Genomic DNA, 18,611 nt, shown 5'->3' with positions numbered 1-18,611 from the left:
AAGCAGAGCAAGCCTAATATATCACTTGGGGGTTGTATAATTGAGTGAGGAAATTGGGATTTAAAAGATCTGGATTCTAGTCTCATATTGGGCAGATACAAACAGTGCTATTAGGTTGTAGTTTAACTTCTTTGAGCTTCAAAGCCAATTCTTATTTATATGCTGAATCTAGAATGATGAAGAAGAATTCTGGGTAAAGCGAAGATTAAGGTTTCTTTATTTAACATGAGAGTTGACTGGGAGATATCTCACATTCCAAAATGGTTAGCTATTCTTGGTGCTAAAACTTTTTTCTCTCTTTTCTTCCCCCTCAAGGTTCTTAAGGATGTTTGTCCATCCATTCTATCTCTGGCTCAGAATTTGTTGCACTCCCTAGACCAGAGTATAATTTTATTTGGCAGTCTCCTATACAGATATGCATTTAAGTTTTTTGATACTTACTGCCAGCAGGTATGTTGAAATATTTATTTTGGAAAAGAGCAAACAGGGAAAAGGGAAGAAATGCTATTCCAAGTGACCAGCATGTGACCTGATGTTTATTGCTTGTTGATTGAAGGCATTGAGGGAGAAAGAGCTCTGAACTGGGAGTTGGGAAAACTTAGTTCTAGTGATAGTCTCGATAAAGGGAAGAGACTGGATTGGAGGATCAAACTCTGTGTTTTGAGCTCTAAAATTCTGAATCTAAAATGAAGATTCAGATCCAGTATGCTCCAAATGAACTGTGGTCAGGAGGCTTCACAGTACAGGAATTGCAGTCTTAAAATTTAGCTGCAAATAGTCAACTGCCAGTTGAGCCTGGAGTTTCCTAGGAAAAAAATGTGGCAAAATACCAATGAAGAAGAAAGCCTGAGGGCATAGCCCTATTCCCATGAACATGAGACACAAAATTTAATAACACATATCCACTGAGGGAGGACTATACTTGTAGGAAGTGATTATGAAATGAACAAAGTGTCTTATTTTGTATTTGTTATATATTCTATACCTATTATTAACAATGTTAAAACACGTTTGAATGGATCTCTTTAAAAAACGAAGAAAAAGTTTTAAAAACTTACACGAGCAATAGATTCAGTTGACATGAACTAGCTATTGCAATTGAGGAAGCCAGATGACTATATGGAGCAGCATTATAAAGAAAAGGGAGAATGGCATCTAAGACATTTTTTTTTTGAACCATCTTATTTTAAAAACACTATCATGGCACATGTTGCTTGAAATATACAAGTTTAGTAGATAAAAACTTCCAAAATCTTTAGATCCTCGAAGACCATCTCTTCAGTAAATTTCAAAAAGTTAAATACAGTCACAGCATAAAGGGTAATATTTAACCCATATGAAAAAGAGAAAGACTATGCCACGGAGAAAAATCAGGAGGGTTTAGATCAGCAATTTTCAAACTTTTTCTCCGGCACTCCAAAAAATATGTTTTTTGCCAATCTGACAAAAACATAGGTATAATTTTTTCCCCAAAATATATTTTCATTGATTTCAGAGAGGGAGAGAGAGGTAGAAACATCAATGATGAGAGAGATTCATTGATCGGCTGCCTCCTGTACGCCCCACACTGGGGATCGAGCCTGCAACTTGAGCATGTGCTCTGACCTGGAATCGAACCACAACTCCTGGTTCATAGGTTGATGCTCAACCACTGAGCCATACCGGCCACGCAAAATAGGTATAATTTTGATTCATTCACACCAGATGGCTATTGTTTTGGTTGTTGTCTTTTTTATTTGACAATCTAAGGGAAAAGAGGTCAGTGTTCCTGACTAAATAGTCAGATATTGCATGTTTTTAAAAATTCTTATGGCACACCAGTTGAAAATTAATGGCTTAAATAATGTTCACTATCTAGATAATTATGGGAAATGACTGGATCGTAGTGTAGTTAGATTTGGCATAATCTTAACCTCCTGAATCCAACATTAATGAAAACTAGATAATAAAATTAGACCCTGGGTTAGGGTGGATTGAGATTTTGACCAAGTTGAGATTGGAAGCCCTCAGGCTTGAACTCCTTTAAGATGGCTCTTCCATATTTTTGCTTCATACTGTCCTGTTGACTCTTTTCTGTTTAGGAGGTGATTGGTGCCCTTGTGACCCATATCTGCAGTGGGAATGAAGCCGAAGTTGATATTGCATTGGATGTTCTCCTAGAGCTGGTAGTTGTAAACCTGTCTGTTATGAGGCTGAATGCTGTCTTTGTGAAGGTATCTAGTCGCTTCATGGACATATATTGAATCATTTTTCTTTCTTGCAGATATTTGAGAAATAGCTGCTATCGGTTAGCAATAATTTATTTCGTACTCTATTGAGCATTATTCTTGGTAGGAGGAGGTGAGGTGATGGGAAATAATACAAAAAAATAATTCATTTATGTATTTGTTCAGCAAATACTTTTTTATGATTATGTGATAGGCTCTATTTTTGGTCTGTGGATACAAAAGTCAGTCCTTGCCTTTGATGATAGAAAGTAAGACTTATAGTCATTACAAATACATGATGAATTCTCTAGTAAAGATACACCAGAACAGGAATAATTAATTTGACCTGGGAAGCTGGAGAAGTTTTCAAAGAGGAAATAACATTTGGGTGATTCTTGAAAGTTGGGAATTATTTGATAAGGGAAAGGAAGAAAGTGCATATAGGCACAGGGCAGTTTGAACAGAAGCAGGTTGGCACCCAAGTCTATGGTGTGCCTGAGAGATGACAAGTAGATGAGCGTGCTTGGCAAAGAGGATATATGGTGAGAGGTGGTGGGAGGTGAGGTTATCTTTTTTATATATATATATATATATATATATATATATACACACACACACATATTCAACTTTATTGATTTCTGAGAGGAAGGGAGAGGGAGAGATAGAAACATCAATGATGAGAAAGAATCATTGATCAGTTGACTCCTATATGCCCCACACTGGGGATTGAGCCCAAATCCTAGGCATGTGTCCTAATCAGGAATTCAACTGTGACCTCCTGGTTCATAGATTGGTGCTCCATCACTGAACCATGCTGGCCGGGCTCAACTTTATCTTACAGACAATAAGAATCTATTCCAGGTTTGTATGAGGGCACCAACATAATTAAGTCTGGACTTTGAAAGGTAACTGTGTAGGCTGTGTTATCCCCATATTAGGGATGAGAATGCTGAGGTTTTACCCAACGTCAAAAAGTAAGTAATTCTGCCCTAGCCATTTTGGCTCAGTGGATAGAGTGTTATCCTGTGGACAGAAGAGTCCAGGGTTCGATTCCTGTCAAGGGCACAGAGAAACGCATTAATTGGTTTCCCAATATTTCTCTCTGTCTTTCCCTCCCTCTTCTACTCTCTCTAAAAATCAATGGAAAGATATCCTTGGGTGAGGATTAAAAAAAAAAGAAGTAAATAATTCCCTTGTGATTCTCCAGAAAGAATAATTTATGAAATAGAACCTGAGATGATACGGGAAAAAGGTCAGAGATATCACTTTTGGCAGAATATTGTTTTCACTAAGAAAAGGGGAAGAATAGAGGAAAAATAGGGAGATTGAAGAGACATGTTACGATGACTAAGAATTTCTGCCCTTTTGGGGTCTTAGCTTAGCTTTAGAGAACCTGAGCTTTCATGGAATAGATGTCTGCCTATCTGTATATGCTTCATATAAGGATTTAATTTTTTTTAAAGGAAAAAAATGTTAGTTCCTAACCGTATCATTTGCATTTTTTGGTCACAGGGCATTTTAGATTATCTGGATAAAATGTCTCCTCGGCAAATACGAAAACTCTTCTATCTTCTCAGCACACTGGCATTTAGCCAACAGCTTGAAGGCAGCAGTCACATCCAGGTAAGGGGAAGTGTGTTGAGAAAGAATCTTAAACCTTTTTAATTGTAATTTACTGAAAAAAAAAAAAAAAAATCCAGCCTGTGTTGAAGGCGAAATAGAGTACATAGTCATAGTCCCAGCATTTGTTTATTATTTTCTTACCACAAACATTAAGTGCTTACTGTGGAGCAAGCATTGAGATGTTAGGTGTATTAGACCTTCTGTGTGGAAATGGGTCTGTAATCAGCTAACTATGAAACTGAGTAAGAAAAGTAGTTTATATTCTGTGCTGAGTGCCTAGGGGGCACAGAGCATTCTACATCATCTGAGCTTGTTTTCTTTTGTGAACACCATTCATTGAAAAAGCCAGGCAAAGGACTAAAATAAGAGATTAGGTTAGAACAGTGGTTCTCAACCTTCTGGCCCTTTAAATACAGTTCCTCATGTTGTGACCCAACCATAAAATTATGTTCGTTGCTACTTTATAACTGTAATGTTGCTACTGTTATGAATCGTAATGAATCTGATATGCAGGATGGTCTTAAGCGACCCCTTGGAAAGGATCGTTCGACCGCCAAAGGGGTCACGACCCACAGGTTGAGAACCACTGGGTTAGAATCTTAACACATGGCTCTTTTGTATCTTTGGTGCCACCCTGTGGCAGTAATCCATACTAAATTATGAACAACCAACACCCTTTTAAAATTAAAAAATAAATAAATTGGCTAGGTAATATGCACATGATACAAAATTCAAAAGGTATGGGAAGGTAGTGAAAAGTCTCTCCTCTTAGTCCTCTAGACATCTAGTTCTCTAAAGACAATCACTGTTACTATTTTACAGCTTTCTGAGATATTCTGAGCATTTACAAATTTGTATTTATCTATTATTCTACTCCTTACCCTCTTATTTTGCATCCTGAACATCTTTTTCATGTAGCAGGACATTTTGGAGATAGCTTCATATCATTAATTTAGAGCTATGTCATTACTGTTTTAAATTGTGGTACATACATAACGTAAATTTTATTATTTTAACCATGTTTAAATATACAATTCAGTGGCATTAAGTACATTAACAATGTTGTACAGCAGTCACCACTACCTATATTCAAAATTTTTTCATCATCCAAAACAAATTCTGTACCTGTTAAGTGATAATCTTCCATTTCCCTTCTCCCTAGCCCCTGGTAATCTCTAATCTACTTTCTGTCTCTGAATTTACATATTAGGTACCTCATTTAAATAGAATCATACAATATTTGTCTTTTTGTGTTTGGCTTATTTCACTTAGCATAATATGCTCAAGGTTCATCTATGTTGAAGACTGTATTAGAACTTCATTCCTTTTTATGGCTGAATAAAAGTCCATTTTATGTGTATTAAGGTATATACCACATTTACTTTATCCATTTATTCATTCATGTACACTGGGCTTTTTCCATCTTTTGACTATTGTGAATAATGATACTAGGAATGTAAGAAAGAGTACAGGTCTCTCACTGAGTCCCTATTTTCAATTCTTTTGTATATATACCTAGGAATAGATTTGCTGAGTCATATGGTGATTATGTTTAATGTTTTGAGAACCACCAAACTGTTTTCTACAGTAACTGTACCATTTTACATTCCTATGAATAGTTGAGGGTTTCCATTTATCTGCATCCTTACCAACACTTATTTTTTAATTTTTAATTATAACCATCCTACTGGGTGTGAAGTAGTATCTTACTGTGGTTTTAATTTGCATTTCCCTAATGACTAATGGTGAACATCTATGTGCTTATTGGTCATTTGTATATCTTCTTGGAAAAACATCTGTTCACATCCTTTGCTCAGTTTTTAAATGGGTGTGTTTTTATTTTTTTAATGTGTAATAATTCTTTATGTATTATGCATATTAATTCCTTACTAGATATATGATTTACAAATGTTTTCTCCCATTCTGGGGGTTGTCTTTTCCCTTTTTTTGTTTTTGGTGAGTTTTTTTTCCAGAGAGAGAAAGGGAGAGGGAGAGAGGGATAGAAACATCAATGATGAAAAGAATCATCCCCTGCTGGGGATCAAGCTGGCAAACCGGGTATGTGCCCTGACTGAGAATTGAACCGGTTCATGGGTTGATGCTGAGCAATACTGGCTGAGCCAATTTCATTTTTTGATTGTGAGTATCCAGTTTTTTCAGCATCTTGAAAAGTCTATCCTTTCCCTATTAAATGGTCTTGGCACCATATCTACAATATTCAATTGACCATCTATGTGAATATGAAGGTTTGTTTCTGGATTCTTTCTATTCATTGGTCTATATGTGTGTCCTTATGTTAGTAGCACACTGTTTTGACTATTATAGCTTTGTAGAAATTTTGAAATTGGCAAGTGTGAGCCCCAAATTTGTTCTTTTTCAAGATTGTTTTGGCTGTTTGGGTTCCTTGAAATCCCATATGAATTTTAGTATGGGTTTTTCTATTTCTGCAAAAAATGCTATTGGGATTTTAATAAGGATCGTGTTGAATGTGCATATCCTAACTATTTCTGTTTCATAATTTTATTAGCTGAACAGTAAATAGCATTATGACAATTCACATATGCTTGTCGAGCAACTATCCAACAGTAACAATAACTTATTATTGAGTATCTACCATGTGCCAGGCACTGTTCTAGGAAATTTCATAATTTGTCTCTGATCCTTTTATAGATGAAAAATATTAAGACTCAGAGAGATGAAATGACTTGCCAAAGGCCACACAGTTAATGACTGATAGAACCCTTGTTATTCTAGTTTCTTTGGCTCTGATATCTGTAGGTTCTTTTGCTATACCATTCCTCTTTTTCTTTTCTGTATCATTGTCTCCTTGTAGGATGACATGCATCTGGTGATAAGGAAGCAGCTGTCTAGCACCATATTCAAGTACAAACTCATTGGTATTGTTGGTGCTATCACCATGGCTGGCATCATGGCATTAGACAGGTATGCATGGAAATTGGTCAGTTAACCAAGTTGCTTCCTTACAGAATAAAGTATTACATTGTGTAGACATCATTGTAACAGCAGATATTAAAACCACTAGAGGCCAGGGCACAAAATTCGTGCACTGGTAGGGTCCCTAGCAGCTGCCAGCTGCCAGCCGGGTACTCCCTCCCTTTCCCCGGCTGCCTGCCACCGCCAGCTGGGGCGTCCCTCCCTTCCCCTGGCCACCTGCCAGCACCAGGGCCTCCCTCCCTTCCCCTGGCTGGCCCGCCCCATGGTCGAACTTCTGGAAGAACTCCGGTTGAGGGGACAATTTGTATACTATGCTTTTATTATATAGGATAATAAGAAAAGTGAGCAAATGTTCGTTGCCACTTTTCCACGTTAACGTCCAATTATTTTTATATATATATATATATCTACACTAATAAAAGGCAAACATGCAAATTGACCATACCTTTGCTATGCCTTGAGCCACGCCCACCAGCCAATCAGAGTGACTATATGCAAATTAACCCAACCAAGATGGCGGCCGGCAGCCACGGAGCTGGAGCAAGCAGGAGGCTTGGTTGCCCCAGTGATGGAGGAAGCCAAGCTTCCCACCTGCCGCGGCCAGCTCTGAGCTCCACTCAAGGCAGCAAAGTTTCAATTATAGAAGATAAATAAACCCCAGATACCTGCTTTCAGCCGGCTGTGGCCACGGAGCTGGAGCGAGCAGGAGCTTGGGTTGCTCCTGGCAATGGAGGAAGCCAAGCTTCCCGCCCGCCCTGGCCAGCTCTGAGTTGTAGCCTTATTGTAGAAGGTAAATAAATCCCAGAATAAAAAGAAAAAAAGGAGAGGCTGGGAGCTTCCGTCGCTGGGGGGCTTGGCCAGCCTGAAAACAGCCCTCAACCCCTCACCCAGGCTGGCCAAACCTCCATGGGGTGAGGGTCCCCACTGGGGGGGGGCTTGACCAGCCTGCAGACAGCCATCAACCCCTCACCCAGGCTGGCCAGGCACCTAAGGGGGGACCCCCACCCTGAAGGGGGTGTGACCAACCTGCAAACACCCATCAGCCCCTCACCCAGGCTGGCCTGGCACCCCAGCAGGACTTGACGCTCAATGCAGGAGCTGCCCCCTGGTGGTCAGTGCACTCCCACAGGGGGAGCTCTGCTCAGCCATCAGCCAGGCTGATGGCTGCCAGCACAGTGGTGGTGGCAGGAGCCTCTCCCGCCTCCTCAGCAGCACTAAGGATGTCCGACTGCAGCTTAGGTCTTCTCCCCGCTGATAAGTGGACATCCCCCGAGGGCTGCCGGGCTGCCAGAGGGATGTCTGACTGCCAGCTTGGGTCTGATCCCCCAGGGTATGGGCCTAAGCCAGCAGGTGGACATCCCCCGAGGGGTCCCAGACTGCAAGAGGGCATAGGCCGGGCTGAGGGACCCCCGCAAGTGCACAAATTTTTGTGCACCAGGCCTCTAGTGTGTGTGTGTGTGTGTGTGTGTGTGTGTGTGTATTTATTTATTTTTTCTTAATTTCAGAGCGGTAGGGAGAGGGAGAGAGAGATAGAAACATGAATGATGAGAGATCATTGATTGACTGCCTCCTGCACACCCCTCACTGGGGATCAAGCCTGCAACCCAGGCATGTGCCCTTGACCAGAATTGAACCCTTGACCCCTTCAGTCTATAGGCCAACACTCTATCCACTGAGCCAAACCAGCTAGGGCATTCTCTTCCAATCTTGACTGTATATGCCACATATAATTTTTACAGAATTGTGATCATGTCATTGCAATCTGATGGTTAAAAACTAGGGATTGCCAAGAAATAAAGTTCTAGAAATGTTTCTACAAAAGGGAAATCCTGATTCTCCTGGGATGCATTTTTCTGTATCTGCTCTGTCTGGGCACTAGACAATATAGGTTTCTTCATTGCTGTTATTCTTGTCTGGGACATGATGTTTAACACAAAGTCTTTCTATGGGTGCCCTCTTCCCCCCTGCACTTTGATGCCACAATTGTAGCATCTAAAGGAACATTTGATTTGGGGCTTGATAAGATATTGCCACTGCAAAATGACATTGGAGTTCAGTTCATGAGCCCTGGAAATGATTTGTCAGGAATTCCTGAGACCTCAAAAGACATCCTTAGAATCAGCATTAGTAATTTGTAGAGGCTGAATAGTGTACTGGTTCATTTTCCAGAGCTATACTGTTTGCCTGGGGTCGAATACTAGCTCTATTTTTTATTAGCTGAATAATCTTAGGCAAGTTACATTACCTCTCTGTGCTTTTGTATTCTCACATCTGTGAAATAAAGATAATAGTATTTACTTTCAAATATGTTTTTATTGACTTCAGAGAGGAAGGGAGAGGGAGAAAGAGAGAAACATTTTGGAGAGATCAATAAACACACACCTCTGCCTTCCTCCAATTTAGCTCATTTTGCTGTGCACCTCTCTCCAAAATCAATAAAAACATTTTTTTAAAAAATATAAGATAGCCATTGTTTGTTCTAATCCACATTTTGTGTGACCTAAATAAATACTGCTCTGTCCCTTTATGCACTTTTTTTTGTTTGTTAATCCTCACTTGAGGATATTTTTTCATTGATTTTTAGAGAGTGTAGAAGGAGGGGGAGAGACAGAGAGAGAGAAACATCAATGTGAGAGACACACATTGATTCGTTGCCTCCCACATGCACCCCGACCAGGGTCAGGGGGATTGAGCCTGCAACCTGGGACCCTTCAGTCCTCGAGCCAACATTCTATCCATTGAGCCAAACCAGCTAGGGCCCTTCATGTATTTTTGTCATTACCCTCATCTCAGGGAAGGTGAGATTCTTAAACTTAATTGCCGGTTATTACAAAACATTACAAAAGTGAAGCTAAAATTTCTTCTTTTTAGAAGTAGATTTTCAAGTTTGATCCAAGGGAAAGCAGATCTGAGCAATGAACAGTACACACAGGTGAGTTATTGTAATGTAATTGGATACGTTTATGAGAAATTGAGGAATTGATTCTGGTTACTGTCAGTTTATCAGAAAGTGTGCTGGTTTTTTCAACATATGTTTTTCAGAACTCAAAGAGATTTGTACCACTCTTGTGGCACTTAGAATCTACTGGCTTGTGTTGCATTTATTTCTGCATCTGTCTAATCTCCCTAATTAAATCGTGAATTCCCTGAGAGCAATAAAGATGGGCCGTGTTTGAAGAATAGCAGATTGATCAGAGCATAGTCAATGTGTACTTGGAGAGTTGGAGAGAAAGCTATATTGGAGATAGTAAACAGGCTTTGAATGTGAATCAAAACATTTTAATTTTTTTCTCAGAGGTAGCCCTTAAGGGTTTCTTAGCCTCGAAATGGCATAATCCAAGCTTTGCTTTAGAAAAACAAATGGCTACGTGTCTTGTGGATTGGAAAAGAGGTGAGATTAGACAAAGACAGACTGGTTCAGATGCTCAGGAAAACCTGAGGTGAGAGGTAATAAGCACTTTGCCAGTGAAATTGGAAAGGGAAAAAACTAAGTGGAGTGAATGGTTTTAGGGAAGCAGTGGCAGCTCATGGGCTGAACCATTCTTTGTCTTCGGATGCTCCAGGTGACCTCCTTGTTGCAGTTGGTTCATTCCTGCAGTAAGCAGTCTCCTCAGGCCTCTGTACTGTACTATGATGAATTTGCCAACATGATTCAAATAGTAAAGCTGGCTCCAAAAGTCCTGGTAAGGCCAAGTATCTTTTTCTTTTTCCTTTTTTTAATATATTTTTATTGATTTCAGAGAGGAAGGGAGAGGGAGACAGAGATGGAAACATTAATGCTAGAGAGAACCATTGATGGGCTGCCCTCTGCACACCCCCTACTGGGGATCGAGCCCACAACCTGGATATGTGCCCTTGACTGGAATCAACCAGGGACCTTTCAGTCCACAGGCCGGCGCTTTATCCACTGAGCCAGACCGGCGAGGGCCCAGGTATCTTTTCTTAAAGCAACAAAGCATGAGTGCTGCTTTACTACACGTTCTTCAATCCCTCTTTCTGTTGTGCTGCAAAAATAAATTATCCTATGAGCTCTGAGTGGGAAGGCTGTTCTGACTCCCCTGCCCCAGACCTCTCCTCTGAGGCCTTCTTCACATAAGGATAGTAAGCATGAGGTGTTGATGTTGTTGATAGTTCAGGCAGTGTGTTAAGCACTTTCCATGCATTATGTCTTTTCAACTTCATAATAATGAAGTATTGTTATTTCCTTTTTAGAAATGAGAAAATTGAGGCTTAGAAAGGTCAATAGTTTATCTAGGGCTCCACTGTACGTACACCATGGGCTACACAGCCTCTTTTGTTTGTTTCCTGAAGGAATGGGTTGGGCAAACCATCTTTAACGATTTTCAAGATGCCTTTGTGGTTGACTTGTGTGCTGTTCCAAAAGGGTAAGTACTATTTACTCCCTGATTTGATAATACTGGTGAATAAATTATGTCAGTAGCTAGTACAGATATCAGAATGCCCTTGACCTCAGCCAAATCTAGCCTATTCCCACAACTTCTTTCATCCCAAACCCAGCACCCCTGGCTCCAGAATTGCAAAATGTTTCCCTACTTTATCCTTTATCCTGTTTCTCATTTCTCCTCATAATAGGGAGATTGATTTGTTCTAGTGGTTTCCCCTGTAGACTTGTATACCCTTGAATTGAGGCATCAGATTCTGGTTTCTCTCCACAGTAACTATCCATTTCCTGTGAAAGCTCTCTATGGACTAGAAGAATACAATAGTCAAGATGGGATCGCTATCAACCTCCTGCCACTGCTGTTCTCTCAGGACTTTGCAGAAGATGAAGGTAGAAGGACTTCACAGGAATCAGACCACAAGTCAGTACACTTTTCTTTTCTAAAACCTCTGCTGATGTTTTGAATGTTCACAGGAATTCCACAGTTCTTGTAATCTGTGGGGAACCTAATTGAAAAGGGTTTCTCCAAAGACAGGTATTATTTGGATGGGTTAGCAGAATCTTTGTTTTCCTTTTGGACCTTTTAGTTGGAATTTGCATTGCCTCATGACAGCCAGCAGGTTTCTGTGAGGCTATTTTTGTTTCTGTTTCCCTCTCAGGGACATAATTGTCTACCTCTGCTATTTTCACTCCCTCCTTCCTAACACATGGCATTCGTTCTACTCACCTCTGCCTTCCTCCAATTCGGCTCATTATGTATCTGCTGCGCATCCATTAAGTTCCTTGTCCTATGTTCTTAAAAGTAGACAGTTATTTTGGGCAAAATTTCTTTTATTATAAGTTTGGGCTCCCCATAAATGTGAACTAATATGCCTGTAAAGTCTGATATAGAAATGGATTTTTCCTTCCCAGGTTGGTCTCTCCATTGTGCCTAGCTCCCTATTTCCGGTTACTGAGACTTTGTGTGGAGAAACAACATAATGGAAACTTGGAGGAGATTGATGGTTTGTTAGGTATAGGACAAAGTTATCAACCTGTCCTCTTTGTGACCTTTCTTTGGTAAACTTAGGGAAGGGGCAGACCAGTATATGGTGTTTGGGGGAGGAATTCTCTTTTTCTTTTTTTTTTAAAATATATTTGATTTTTTACAGAGAGGAAGGGAGAGGGCTAGAGAGTTAGAAACATCGATGAGAGAGAAACATCGATCAGCTGCCTCCTGCACACCTCCTATTGGGGATGTGCCTGCAACCAAGGTACATGCCCTTGACCAGAATCGAACCTGGGACCTTTCAGTCTGCAGGCCGACGCTCCATCCACTGAGCCACACCAGTTAGGGCGAATTTTCTAACTTCGCAGAATAGTATAGCAGTAATAATAGAGTTCCAAAGACAAAATAATACATATCAGACTCCCAACATGTTAACAATCAATTGTTATCATAGTTTCATATTACTTTCTGGTCTTTGCTTCTATAGTTGTTGCTAATACTTCTTTATTATATTTGTTGACTGCTGCTAATATGGAAGTATTTGGGGACTTGATCTTCACATACAAGTTAAATGGGAAACTACACAGAAGGAGAGTTAGCTTTAGGGGCAGCATCCAGGTTCTGTTGACTTGAACCAAAGGGAGTAAAAAGTCTGTTTTCTTTCAGATTGTCCTGTATTGCTCACTGACCTGGAGCCTGGAGAGAGGCTGGAATCCATGTCTGATAAAGAACGTTCATTCATATGTTCACTCATATGTCTTACTCTCAATTGGTTCCGAGAGGTGAGCAGAGTTTTTAGAACAGTTCACCTATTATCTGTAGTTAGTTTCAAAAGGAAACTATTTTCTTGATTCCCACAAGATGCCCTAAAAAGTCTACCAGGCACTAACCTCAGTGTATTTCTCTCGCTGTGTGTATCTCTCCCCACCCCCACCCCCAATTATATGTATCTTCTGATGCAGCCAAATGAAAATACTAGAATTCACTTAATGTTGCCTATGCTTTACTACCTCCAACCCTTTCTCATAGTACTTTTACTTCTGCCTGGAATAATGTCATCTTCTTCACTGTGAAAAAATACTGTTTATCCTTGGTTAAGTACACACCTAATGTTTCAAATCAGTGAGATCAATTGAATGAGTTTCCCCCTTCTTTTAGAACATATTTGTGCTTAATGAAATGCACAATAATATGAAATATAAGGAAAGTGAAATGATGAAAATTATGGTATCATCTTATATCTACATCTCCTTTCTCATGCATAATATCTTTGAGAAAGTTTATTTATTTGAATTATCTCTTCTTACCCTCACAATTATATTATGACATAGGCACCAATGAGTATTATCCTCTTTTAATACATATGGAATTGTGGGTACAGAGAATTTGGTCATTAAAATTTATCAAGCACTCTACCATGCCAAATGCTGGACTCATTTAATTCATATAACAACTGCATTCCTATCTTATAGTTGAAGAAATAAAAGCTCAGAAAGGTTAAAGATTTGGCCAGGGTCACACAACTAGTAAGTAGTGGAATAAGACTTGTTTCACCAAAGTGTATGCTCTCTAGCCACTGTGCTATTCTGCCTTGTCATTTAACTTGTAATAAATAGAACTAGGATTAAGAGTCAGGTCTTATGTATTGGCCCAGGGCTTTTCCCTCTACAGCATTTTGCTGAGAGTACTTTTTACATTACAGACTAAACTTACAGATCCTGCCACTGAATGGCATCTTAGCTCTGGATGAACAAGGTTAAAATCTCAACAGTTCAAAGTATGAGAATATAATTTTTACCTTTGCAGGTTGTAAATGCCTTTTGTCAGCAAATGTCACCTGAGATGAAGGGAAAGGTGCTCACCCGGTTAAAGCACATTGTAGAGCTACAGGGAATCCTGGAAAAATACTTGGCGGGTAAGGGAAATACCCTGGTAGCCCTACTTGGAGAGCAGTGAGGAGATAAAGAAGTTAGCTTTTAAGCCAGGCTCAATGATAGCAATGAGTGTGTCCATTTTCCTTCCATCATTATCGCCAAGAGCTCTTTCTGCTTAAAAAAATATAAAACATTGGTTAGGTTACTTTGCTTCTTTGGAGGTCACCTAGTAAGTTGCAGTGCCCTTTGACTTCCTAAACATAGTTATGAACCAGGAGTAGAGCTGAAAGTTCATAATACCTCTGACCATTAAGTAAACTTGTCTTTTTAAAGTGTTAGCTTGGTTCTGTGGGGAAAACATGGAGCTTCCTAAGTTATCTATGGCCATTTTCCTATGCCAAAACAGCCAGATGACTTGAATGCATCTTGTAGGAAGTCGGCCATGCTTGGTAGTTCTAGAAACTAGTTTTTAGCCAATTGGGTAATTAGCATTCCCAGTATAACAGTGGTATATGGTTGTTATATATTGAGTTTCTGCCTGCTATCTATTTCAGTCACCCCAGACTGTAGTCCTCCCCTTGCAGCCTTTGACTTGGAAACTTTAGCTGTAACACCTCATGCCAGCACTGTATTTTCAGCAAAAATAAAAAAACAAGGAATTACAGGTAAGTTCTTACATCTTATTGTCTCCGTATGAGTCACATTGAATTGACCTAAGAGGTTATATGCATTAAGGCATCAGTATTGGAGAGATTATGTAATTGAATCTTTTCTTTAGCATTTATAATGAACTATAGGGTGGGGTTATAAAATTACCTCCTCTGACCCAGCTGGCGTGGCTCAGTGGTTGAGCATCGACCTATGAACCAGGAGGTCACAGTTCAGTTCCTGATCCTGGCACGTGCCAGCATTGTGGGCTCAATCCCTAGTGGGGGACCTGCAGGAGGCAGTCGATCAATGATTCTTTCTTGTCATTGATGTTTCTATCTATCTCTCCCTCTCTCTTCCTCTCTGAAATCAGTGTTCTTTAAAATTTACCTCTATGCCGCTAAGGAGTCTCTAGCAGGTTGTTTGCTAAAGGAAGTGATATTTAGTAAACATGATTATTGATTCCTTGACTCACTTTTCTCTTTTTGAAACATAAGGAAGAAGGAATCGAAAAGCAGGTGGGAACAAAACATCCTCCCATGACATGATTTCAAAGGAGGATGGTTCAGAATGCGACCCTACACCATCTAATAGAGGCCAGCTGGAAAAGGTATTGGAATGATGCATATCCATGAAGGTGTGTGACTGCCCAGTGAGATTAACAGAGGGCCAGCTTTATTGTCTGCATTTCACAGAGAAATATTAGGGAAAGGAGAGGCAAACAAGCTTCTGTAGGCCTTACAGTGTCCCTGTCAGTAGCAGAGTTCACATTAGACTCCAAGTTCTTACCATACCACCTTGTTTTTCTAATTATTGAATATTTTATTCCATTTTTTGCATCCTAGCAGTATTTTGAATTCTTCCTTGAAATTATCAGCTTCTGTCTGTAGGCGTGGTTGTAAATATATTCCTTTTAGCTTCTTTCCCCTTTTCAATCCCAGATTGTCAACTTCTTGATAAATTGAGATAACATGAAATACTTTGTACAGTTTCTGGTACTTAATAAACAGTAGTTCCCTTTCCCTATAACTCTACCATTCACAAAGTGGATTTCATGTGTTTGTGATATTGCCTGAACCACATGGATCCTAATTATTTCTGTTTCTTAGCTACTGTTTATTGAGTATTACACTTGATCTTAGCCAAAAGCTGAGAAGCCATGTTTATTAAGTATTTATTATGTATAATTGATCCCTCTAATCTTCCTAAAAATTCAAGATTAGGCCTAGTCGGCTTGGCTGAGTGGCTGAGCATCGACTTAAGAACCAGGTTTTGGGCTTGATTCCCATTGTGGGGCATGCAGCAAGCAGCCGACCAATGATTTTCTCTCGTCATTGATGCTTCTATCTCTCTTTCTCCCTCTCCCTTCCTCTCTGAAATAAGTAAAAATATATTTTTTAAAAATCCAAGGTTAGAAAAAAAAATCCAAGGTTAGTAATCATATTCAAATTTAATACATGAGAAAACTAAGACCCAGAGAGGGTAAGTGACTTAGCCAAGGTCACATGGTTGATAGGTGCTTGCTCAAGGGCTTGAAGTAAAATCTTGTTTTAAAAAATTTAATTTAGACCTAGCTGGTTTGGCTCAGTGGATAGAGTGTCAGCCTGTGGATTAAAGGGTCCCAGGTTCAATTCCAGTTGAGGGCACATGCCCGGGTTGTGGGCTTGATCCCCAGTGCAGTGGGGAGGGTGTGCAAGAGGCCAATCAATGATTCTCTTGCATCATTGATGTTTCTATCTCCCTCTCCCTTCCTCTCTGAATTCAATAAAAATATGTTGAGCAGCAACCCATGTATTAAGAGGTCACCAGTTCTATCCCCCAGTCAGGGCATATGCCCTGGTTTCAGGCTTGATCCTCAGCAGGAAGCAGCCAATTGAACAACATAGATGTTTCTATCTCTCGCTCTCTCCCTAACATCAATTAAAATTTTTTAAAAAATTAATTTATGCCCTGGCTGGTTTGGCTTATTGGATAGAGCCTTGGCCTGCGGACTCAAGGGTCCTGGGTTTGATTCCAGTCAAGGGCACATGCCTGGGTTGCGGGCTCGGTCCCCAGTAGGGAGCGTGCAAGAGGCAGCAGATAAATGATTCCCTCTCATCATTGATGTTTCTCTCTCACTCTTCCTTTCCCTTCCTCTCTGAAATCAATAAAAATATATTTTTAAAAAAATTAATTTATTTTCCAGTTACAGGTGACATACAAAATTATATTAGTTTCAGGTGTACAAAATAGACATATACCTTATGAAGTGATCACCCCAATAAGTCTAGTGCCCGTTTGACACTATAATGCATAGTTATTATAATATTATTGACTATATTCCTATGCTGTACTTCACATCCCCATGACTATTTTTATAACTGGCAGTTTGTACTTAATTTCTTTCACCTTTTTCACCCATCTTTCCCTACCCCCTACCCCCGCCCCATCTGGCGACCATCAGTTTGAAGAAGTCAAATCTTTCTGACCATTAAGCTCATAGTTTTCTGTACTACACCATAATGCCTTGATCTGTCTAATAGTTCATCCCTAAGTAGAAAACAATCAAGAACCTTGATGTGTGATGTATATCCCAATATAAATTAGGTACTCTATCTTAGGAATATTTAGAGACTTTGGTGAAAGGAAATTGGTGATACAATGAAAATGTAACTTTTTGCATAAGTTAAATGCATGATTGCACTTCACAATCTTCATTAAAAATTAGACTAAGTAGAATCCTCATTTATTCTGTTGGTTGCTGCTACTTTCTCCCTAGGAGTTCAAAGGGAAAGAAGAAAAGACAGTGTCACTACAGAATCACCATTTATTATTCCGAGAGCTGGACATGGAGGTCTTCTGTATTCTGCGTTGTGGGCTTCTGACTAAGTTCATCTTAGATACTGAAATGCACACTGAAGTAAGTGACAGCGATGAGATCCCAGAATTAATCTTCGTTCAGAAAGCGCCTCAGCTCTAATCTTACTTCAAAAAGAACACCATGACACTGAGAAAAGTTCGACTCTGGCTTCCAAAGCCTTTACGTGTGAAAGTAATGATGAATAGTCATCTTGATGTTTACAAGTTTTAAGTTTTTTACAATGTGCTAGACCTTATAAAAGATCATGCTAATGAGGTGATCTTATCTTAGTGACTAACTATAAGCTGTTTAGATTACTTTTGTAGAGTAGCTCTGTCTTGATTTATAGAAGTCAGTGCTATTTTCATGGCATTTGATCTGCATCCATGAGATGCTTATCAACACTTTCTGTATTTGCCAATCATCCAGACATTGGCACTTCAGTAGTTCATACCACATGATGTTTGCCTTCAGGTAGTTCATGATCTAATAAAGGAAGTAGACATAACTAGCACTATGTGCAATGTTGATGGTCTGAACTGAACTGAGTACCAATGAAACTGAGGCGAGAATGATATTTATGAGGAAGTTGGAAATGGAGGACATTTTCACAGAAAAGCTAATTTTTGATGTGGGATTTCGCCAGGTTTAGTTCTCCAGGTTTAGTAAATTGAGAAATAGCAGATTTTTATAAGACAGTAAGCTCCTTCAGAATAGAGACAGTATCTTTCCTCCCCACCCCCACCCCCTTCAATCTTTCTACATAGCTTGTACTTGGAGATTTGCCATAAATGTATACTGAGTGAACAATTTTGAGTAATGTATTTCACCAATTCTGTTTCTGGAAATGTACTACACTTATAGAGATCCTGCCCAGAGTTAACAACAGCAAAACATTAGGAGAAAGAATATGAAAGAATTATTTAATGAACAGAGAAAAGTAAAATTCCCTTGAATTAGTCATTTTTTTATCTTGGGTACTTAGGAAATGTACCTCGGGTCCACTGCTGGAAAGATGCACAGAGGCATTTATTTCTAGAGAAAAATTATGTCTTCCAAAACTATACTGCCTATT

The 18,611-nt window shown here is 39.6% G+C and overlaps 1 protein-coding gene across 1 annotated transcript in view; it reads left to right on the top strand.

Annotated features, from left to right (window-relative positions):
- Positions 1–18,611, top strand: part of FANCD2 (Fanconi anemia complementation group D2) — a 67,469-nt gene that overhangs the window by 30,029 nt on the left and 18,829 nt on the right. Inside the window, exons 16-29 of the mRNA XM_014451328.2 lie at positions 316–450; positions 2,082–2,213; positions 3,720–3,830; positions 6,664–6,773; positions 9,657–9,717; positions 10,349–10,468; positions 11,097–11,170; positions 11,462–11,608; positions 12,100–12,200; positions 12,842–12,957; positions 13,982–14,090; positions 14,604–14,714; positions 15,195–15,307; positions 17,456–17,596. Coding sequence (XP_014306814.1) covers positions 316–450; positions 2,082–2,213; positions 3,720–3,830; positions 6,664–6,773; positions 9,657–9,717; positions 10,349–10,468; positions 11,097–11,170; positions 11,462–11,608; positions 12,100–12,200; positions 12,842–12,957; positions 13,982–14,090; positions 14,604–14,714; positions 15,195–15,307; positions 17,456–17,596 — 1,581 coding nt within the window. The remainder of the gene's footprint in view (positions 1–315; positions 451–2,081; positions 2,214–3,719; positions 3,831–6,663; positions 6,774–9,656; positions 9,718–10,348; positions 10,469–11,096; positions 11,171–11,461; positions 11,609–12,099; positions 12,201–12,841; positions 12,958–13,981; positions 14,091–14,603; positions 14,715–15,194; positions 15,308–17,455; positions 17,597–18,611) is intronic.

This window comes from Myotis lucifugus, unplaced genomic scaffold (genome assembly GCF_000147115.1).
Source record: "Myotis lucifugus unplaced genomic scaffold, Myoluc2.0 scaffold_8, whole genome shotgun sequence".
NCBI lineage: Eukaryota > Metazoa > Chordata > Mammalia > Chiroptera > Vespertilionidae > Myotis > Myotis lucifugus.
This window is presented reverse-complemented; position numbering and strand designations above follow the sequence as displayed.